We start from the raw sequence: 8,137 nt of genomic DNA, 5'->3' as shown, positions 1-8,137 counted from the left end.
CAAGTTCACAACAGATCCGACATGTTAGTTCTTAGCTCTTACTCTTATACTCTAAATCCAGCCCCTTATGTCACTTTCCACCAATCAAATCCCGTCGATTGAACCACAAACAAAGCACATCTGATCTTCTCATTATGTAATGCGCTTTTGTCCTCGTCTGGGTCAAGACAACATTTTGGCAGGTCAAATGATATTTGTATGGGAAACGTTTTCGTATTTCGTCCCAACTTGGGCATGATTCTTAACCAATGTCTCCAAGAGGTACTTCATCACAATGTTCTGCTTATCCTTACTGGGAACAGTAAAGATAAACAGTTTACATGAAACCAAATATGCCGGGTTCAAACTAACACACACTTCAACACAGGCCCTCTCCAACTCCCTTTGTTCTAACCACATGGTGAAGTCCCAACAAAACAAATATATTAACGAAATCTTCATACATTTTGTCATTAATTACAAGGACAAAGGGAAATGTCTTATAAACAGAGCCATTAACACAATAATATTATAATGAAACATACATAATTCAGCGAGCCTTGGCGTAAACCGTGAAGGGGTGTGGTGCTCGTATGGCTCCAGTTAATCCTTCTGTACTCAACTCTAATCCATCGGGAACACAGAAAGAGAACTTCTGTAGTAAACCGTTGTGGACAACCCTTTTGTTGTCCACACACCCAGTGGCTACACACAGAAAGTGGAATGCTGTCGATCTGGATTTATTAAACAGTATAACGTCAACCATCACAGTGTGAAATAAAGTTTTACAGATTCAGTAAAATATGCTCGACTTTTATGCTTTTCTCGTCACCGATCTCTGATAATGTTACATTGTAAACAACCAATCTGTGTTCAAACTGACAGGAGAAGGAATGTTCCGTTCAGTTACATTATATGTTCAGGCTCTCTTCAGTGGAAATAAGTATTGGGCAAAGGTAAATTATAACGTTATCATGATGTGTTAAAATGTAATCTCGTGAAATGTAGTGTTGGTGAGAAACTTGAATAAATACAGTTGTTTTTACAGCAATAGAAACAGATATTAGAGATGAATTATGAGCTGTTTACACTAAATCTAAGCATCTTATAATACATAATTAAAACTACTAATGACAAGATTAGTTTTAATCCATAAAAACTATAAACTATAACAAAATAAAAGGGTAACATTAATCATTTTTGATGGTTTACACTGACTTCAGAGCAGTTGAAATGATTTTGGGACGGATGGGGCCTTGTAGACCAGGTACATTGATCAAACAACAAAAGATTCTGTGTCTGCCGATATGGATCATCAATTATCGGCAATTAGTATCTGCGGCAAAAAAATTTGATCATAGATCTCTAGAAGTTATATTTGCTCCCTTTTTTCTTTGTGCTGATCCGATTTGTGATCCGATCCGTGACTCTGATCCATGATACGATCCAAACCATGAGTTTCATGATCTGTTGCATGACTAAACAGTACTGATGTTACAGGACAACTTCAGTAATTGGTAATTCAGTGTGACTGTGTACTGTACTTACATAACAAACTACAGAGACAGCTACTTTTTCCTTGGCAAACAAGATCTCTGGTTTGAGCTTTACAATACTTGACACTACACACTACTAACATCACAGGACATATACCACTTGAAAACCAATCAGTCATTCGGACTCTGCAAGTCCTTACGAAAGTGGACTTACAACCAGTCACAGACACACTGACCTTTTCCTTGGTAAACAAGATCTCTGTCGTAGGAAAAATTATTAAACATTAGGCAATCATAATCAAGAGCAACAATATTCGCTTGGCAATATATGATAACACACACATGCAACACCGTGACCTTTGATTGGATGTTGTAATTAAAGTCAAGCAAAAAATACATTGTGCAGAGGGAATAAAATACATTAACGGATCCATTATATAGTTGCATGCAAATGAGTCCCTACCAGCCAGGAAGAGATCCAGACAAGACAGAACCAGGTTGCCATAGTCAAAACCCGGTTCACTGTTTCTATTGTGCTGTGAGGAACAAAAACAGGTAAACATGCAGTCAATTCAGAAAGGTGTTTCTCCTCTATCGGGAAGGTGTCCATATTATCTTGTCTTCTGGGGTGTAGATCCAAAGATTTGTAACTACTGAAAGCCATTGTGAGGCCCCTAACTGAACCGTCTTGCATCTACTTTAGGTAAAGCTAGGCATACACTGTACACTTTTAGCCCATTTTGTTTCTATTCAGGAGCTCTGAACACGAGATCTACCGTTCCATTGTGCGCTTCCATCAGGTCCACGTGCCTTGCTGCGGCAACCTGACGGACGTCCTCCTCCTTTTCCTGAACAGCGTCTTTCTTTCCCCTGTGCCTTGACATAGCAAGGTCTTGGGGTGCTAAGCCCTGCCTGTCCAGATGCCACTGCTCCCACCAGCACTTTTTGCCGCAGCTGTGAATCGGCCTGGTCGATTGCCTTGTGTGCCCTCCACTTCCTCCCAGCCCCTTGCTTCGCTGCCTGCCCAGTAGACATGGATGTCATTTGATTCTCTATACAGCTCCCCTGCCCAGGATACCATGGACTCCTCCCTCAGGCCACTGTTGTTGCTCCCGTACGAAGCGATGACGCTGAGGCATGGTAGGCCCAGCTACCTGCGTCTCTTCTGGTCAGAAGATCCCCATAGGCCAGAGTCATAGATCAAGGACCCTTTAATTAGGTCCTCAAGGCCTTGGAGAATACATCTACAGTGTAGTACAGAAATTGTCGTCACCATCAGGTCATCCATGAATGCCCTGATGGAGGGCTGCTGGACACCTGATTTGGCCAAGGGACCTCTGCACTCCACCTCAGCTGACAAAGCGAACAAGATCACTGAAATTGTGCATCCAGTGATAATGCCCTTCTACAGCCGACGCCAGGCCAATGTTGTCTGGGGGTTAGGTGGCTGTTGAAGTGAGAAGAGACATTGCAAGCAGCCGTCGGCACCCAGGCCAGCTGTCTTGCGGGCCGGCTACAACACTGCTGTGTGGTCACCCATCGCACTCAACCCATCAAGCTCATCACTGCTGGAAACCACACAGAGATCCCGAGCTTCTGCCTTTTCTCCTCACCGCTACATCCTCTCGTCCTGGGCTTCCTCTGGCTCAAGCGGCATAATCCTCACTTGGTCTGGAGAGGTGACAGGGTGGGGTGCAAACTGTTTGACTAACTGTTTCCCATTTACTTCCGCAGAGGAATTAATGACTTATACATGGAAGTGGTGGGCCGTCAGGGCAGGCAAAGCCTTCTCTGCTGGCCTAGACAGAATCACAAAGTTATAGCTATTTTATAATTTAATTAGTTTTCAGAAATACACTATATGTATTCTAATATTTTTTTTCCCATTAGCTTATTATCTCATTGCACAGCTACTGTCTTCCTCTGTTGCTCTGCTTCCAGCGCTGCAGCTCTGCTTTGGTGAGTGAACTGCTTTTGTTTTTACATCTGCAGTAGCTTTACTACTTTGTTCATGTTTCTATCGTGTCGTTTTTATGATATTTATATTGTTCCCTCAGATGTGAATAATATTTGGATGGTGCTCTTGAGTGTTTGGCGGAATGCGTGTTTTAGCGCCACAGTTTTGCTGGAATGTGCAGAGGCCTGTTGAATTGTGGTATTTGGGTTTTATGTAATGCAAACAAATAATAACTCGTTGCTGTGGCGTCATAATGAGGTTATTAGGAGGTGGTTCAACTGTAGTAGGACAGCACTGAAGGCCCAGGTATTAAATACATGGCCCGCCACTGATACATGGAATAACTGATCAGTAGTGTGAAGAAAACTTAACAAATACAGCTTGATTGTTTAATGAACATAGCTCATGTATATGAAATCTTTATTCATTTTGTCATTAACAAGGAAAAAGGATAAAGGGAAATGTCTTATAAACAGTGCCATTATTATTTTATGTAAATAATAACTGAATCAAATAGAATTAATTGTACAGGCAAGGAGAATAAAGGTCATCAGTGCAATGACGCAACAGTAAAAGGTTGAGATAAACTAGATCTTTCTGTACTTTGTCCAGGTTATTACACATTGTTTAGAAGAAAAAGTGATTCAGTGAGACGGTACATCAGCGAGCCTTGGCGCAAACTTTGAAGGGGTGTGGTACGCGTGTAACTCCAGTTACTCCTTCTGTACTCAACTCTACTCCATCAGGAACACAGAAAGAGAACTTCTGTAGTAAACCAACCAAAAACAGGAACAGCTCCATCTTGGCCAGGCCTTCTCCGGGACACACGCGTTTCCCTGAAGAGTCCAGAAACACATATGAAGGTGTCACAGTTCAGGATTCAAAATATATTCCTTTTCAGGTGATGCTTTAGATTGAGGTGAATGTGGTTTACCTGCAGAGAAAGGCAGGAAAGCTTCTTTCTTCACAAACTTTCCCTTAGTATCTAAGAAGTGTTCAGGGTTGAAGGTGTCTGGAGTTTCCCATTCAGTCTTGTCGAACAGCACAGATGTTAGGTTGGGCATCAAGGAAGTACCCTAGAAAACAACATCCATAGGTTGAAACCAACCCATTCTACAACTATAATTTATAATTCCTAAAAATTCCTGGTAAGACTTAAAATTTTGACTGTTTGCTAAATGCACCTTGGGTATGAAGTAACCGCCCAGCATCGTATCCTTGGTGGCCATTCTGAGTCCATTGAGAGGAACAATGTTTCCCATCCTCTGGATCTCGTGGATGACAGCATCAGTGTAGGGCAGGTTGGGTCTGTCTGCCATACTGGGCTGTCGGGTCCGTCCGATCACTCCGTCTATTTCTGCCTGAACTTTGTCTAGAAAAACAAGAACATTTAAGGAATTAAGTTTGTAGGAACAGGGTGAGAAAAAGTTTACGTTCATGTTTTACATTTCCATCAGCCTCGGCTGTACTTTGTGATTAGTGCTAATTAACAAATGTTAGCATGTTAACATGCTAACTAAGATGGTGTACAGCATATTAGCATTGTCATTGGGAGAAATTTTAGCATGCTGATGTTAGCATTTGGCTTAAAGCACCAATGTGCATGAGTACAACCTCACAAAGCTGTTAGTAAGGCTGTCTTGTTGAGTCTTGTTTTCATTGTAGGGCCTAGCATGTTGCCTACCCTGAATATCGGGGTATTTTATGAGGAAAACCAAAGCCCACAGCACACTGGTCGAGGTTGTCTCGGATCCAGCCAGGAACAGATCCAGAGAGCACAGAGCCAGATTGGATTCAGTAAAGCCCAGATCAGATTCACTGTGCTGTTGAGAAACACAGAGAAGATCCTGTGTAGTGAATGGCTGGTAGACTGACAGGTAAGGCTACACATTGTTGAACATTGCAGTTGTTCACTTACATTCTCCATTTCAATGATGAACGCGTCAATGTAGTCCCGGGGATTGCTGTGGTCCAGGTCCTTCTTGTGGCTCTTAACCTCTTTATTCATGAAGTCCACAATGGCATTGTAGTGGCTGAAAATTGTGTTGTGAGGACCTGGCAAGTGCTTCATCACTCCAGGGAATGACTCATATAGCTACTCAGAAGAAACAGTAGATCACCTTTCATTACCTTTTACCTATTGTGATTTTGAGCACAGACTTCCTCCTTTAAATGGATATTACTGACTTACCATTCCCCATACAGAGCCCTGCAGCCTAAGAATTTCATAAAGATACTTCAGCATGGTCTGGAAGTTGTGGTCGCTGTAGTCGAACCGTTTCCCCATCACCAGCTGGCAAATGATGTTGGACACAGCATTGTTGAAGAGGCCTGCTGGGTTGAAAGGTTCACCTGGAGGAGAGCGGTTTAAAGTTCAGACAATGCTATTCTACTCAAGAGCTGTTGATAATGACCTCATTGTTTACACCACCTTTCTCATTCTCTATCTCCTCCTGCAGGTGTCGGAGCTCCTCACAGATACTCTGCTCCATGGTGCTTTTGCCCAGGCCGAAGGTACGTAAGGTAGACAAGGCAAAGCGTCGCTGTCTCTTCCATGTTTCACCGTTGCTCATGAACAGACCGCCTAGACAAAAGCATGCAGAGGAAGTGAGGTTAAAGGCTGAAGGGAACTAATTCCTTCACAATATGAGACAAGAGATAGAAAGAGAGAGAGATTTGCAGACCTGAGTCTCCTAAGTACACCCTTTCGGCCATTGCAGTGTGTGGCCGATCCACAAAGTTGTTGGCTTGTGTCACTATGGCTTCCTTCACCATCTCGTATCCAGACACAAACACCATTTTGTCAACACCGAGACGGATGCTGAACACATTCCCGTATACGTCAGCCAGCTGTGGAAAATTAATCATAGAACAAACTATGATGAACCAGAATACACAAATGCATCATATTCAATTTTTAAATAGTTCAAAAGGAAAACCTACCTACGCACAATGAGGATCAAATGGGCTACCAGGTGTACCAATCATTATCAGCATTATCATTTATATTAACAATTTGACCACCAGATATCAGTATCTGCCATTAGTTGCTATATAAAAAAAGGGAAACTGTGCCCGCAGAGACAAACAGATGTAAAAACACAAAATGGATTGTTTTTTGAAGAGCTCTAAAGCATGGTGAGGAAATATGACCCCGAATACATTAAGTTTGGATTCATAATGGCAGGCAGTGATGGGTGGGAGTAAGCAGAATATTTATTCTCATTACAGCTGACAGTGGTATTGCACATACAGCACAGTTCATTTCTTTCTAATTCCTTTTGTTATGTTTTTTTAATCAACAACCAGAAGCGGGTCTTTTGAGCGAAGCAAAAAAATGTTGAAATTGCTACAGTTTTCTTTAGTACATTGACAAAGTTATATAAGTTGTTGTCCATATACTCCACTATCCTGATAGCAATACCACAATTTGTAAAAGATTTTGCACTTAAATTCAATTAAATCAATCAATCAAACAAACTAATCAAGATTAAATTTTAATGTCTCAATAACATTCACACTTAAAAATGAAATTGTACATGTGTTTAACATTACCTTGGTAAAATAAATGTATGGATGTTTCCTTTCCACACTAAAGAAATTCCCCACAAGGGGAAGAGACAACGGTCCTGGAGGATAATTTGGAGGATTCCTGTTCTTGAGGAAGTCTGCCGTTATGATAACAACAAAAATACACAGGAATAACCCCTTAAGGTCAAAACCCAGCAAAAAGTCATTAAGCCACATTGTTAAAGAGAGTTGAACCAGCAGCAGGAGGAAGGTCTCAGCTTCACAATACTTAACACTACACTGCATACTACTAACGTTACAGTATATATACAACTTAAACAAATAAGTCATTTGAACTCTGCTCGAAAGTCCTTGTGACAGTGGACTTAGGTAACCAAACACGGAGCTTTTGCTTGGTAAACAAGATCTCTGTAGTACAAATGATTCAACCTTAAACAAAAACAAAGTAGTATAATAATCGTATTATGATAGCAGTGATTAATGAGCAACCATATCAGCTTAGCAATATCATAACACACACATGCAACACCTCCACTGTGACCTCTGATTGGATGTTGTAAACAGAGTCCAGTGAAAAATACAAAGTGCAGAGGGAATAAAAGGCATCAAATTTATCCATTTTACAACTGCATGCAAATGTGTCACTACCAGCCAGGAAAAGATCCAGACAACACAACCAGGTTGCCATATAGTCAAAACCCAGTTCACTGTTTCTGTTGTGCTGTGAGGCACAAAAACATAGGAAAACATGCAGTGAGTCCAGAAAAGTGTTTTCATACACATTGATTGGCTTATTTAACAATTCAATTTATTTGTATCATCCAAAATCACAAATTACAAATTTGCCTCAGAGGGCTTTACAATCTGTACAACACACAACATCTTCTGTCCTTCGACCCTCACATCTGAACAGGAACCCCCCCCCCCCAAAAAAAAAAAAACAGAGGAGAGGATCCCTTTCCCAGGTTGGACAGAATGTGTACAGAACAACATAATAGAATTACAACACAATCAATGCATATGATATAAATTATTAATATAATGAGAGTAGTAAGAACAATGATGGAAAAATTACGACTACTATGTATAAGAGCAGTAGTAGATATAATAGAATAATAGTGATAATAAAAGGATTAATGGCAGCAGTAATAGTAATTTGACTTATAATAGTAGC

General features: G+C 41.0%; 1 protein-coding gene across 1 annotated transcript; it reads right to left on the bottom strand.

Moving 5' to 3' along the window:
* Positions 1 to 3,817: 3,817 nt before the first annotated feature.
* LOC137866510 (cytochrome P450 2J5-like) lies at positions 3,818 to 7,353 on the bottom strand. The gene is made up of 9 exons (XM_068702469.1): positions 6,988 to 7,353; positions 6,117 to 6,282; positions 5,864 to 6,016; positions 5,624 to 5,784; positions 5,351 to 5,527; positions 5,117 to 5,255; positions 4,617 to 4,804; positions 4,367 to 4,508; positions 3,818 to 4,268 (listed from the first exon to the last, which is right to left on the bottom strand). Exons 1-9 carry the CDS (start codon positions 7,291 to 7,293, stop codon positions 4,093 to 4,095), a joined length of 1,608 nt encoding a protein of 535 aa, XP_068558570.1. The 5' UTR covers positions 7,294 to 7,353; the 3' UTR covers positions 3,818 to 4,092.
* Positions 7,354 to 8,137: the final 784 nt, after the last annotated feature.

Source organism: Cebidichthys violaceus, unplaced genomic scaffold (assembly GCF_023349555.1).
Source record: "Cebidichthys violaceus isolate CVI_PGR_0920_01 unplaced genomic scaffold, fCebVio1.0.p SCAF_84, whole genome shotgun sequence".
NCBI classification, from domain to species: domain Eukaryota; kingdom Metazoa; phylum Chordata; class Actinopteri; order Perciformes; family Stichaeidae; genus Cebidichthys; species Cebidichthys violaceus.
This window is presented reverse-complemented; position numbering and strand designations above follow the sequence as displayed.

Bases quoted from the DNA above. Each gene is read 5' to 3' on its own strand.
- LOC137866510 (XM_068702469.1), bottom strand. From the start codon at position 7,293: ATGACTTATTTGTTTAAGTTGTATATATACTGTAACGTTAGTAGTATG. The intron at 6,283-6,987 runs GTAATGTTAAAC...AATTTTCCACAG, and splicing joins CATACATTTATTTTACCAAG to CTGGCTGACGTATACGGGAA. The intron at 5,528-5,623 runs GTAAGTCAGTAA...TCTTCTGAGTAG, and splicing joins AGGGCTCTGTATGGGGAATG to CTATATGAGTCATTCCCTGG.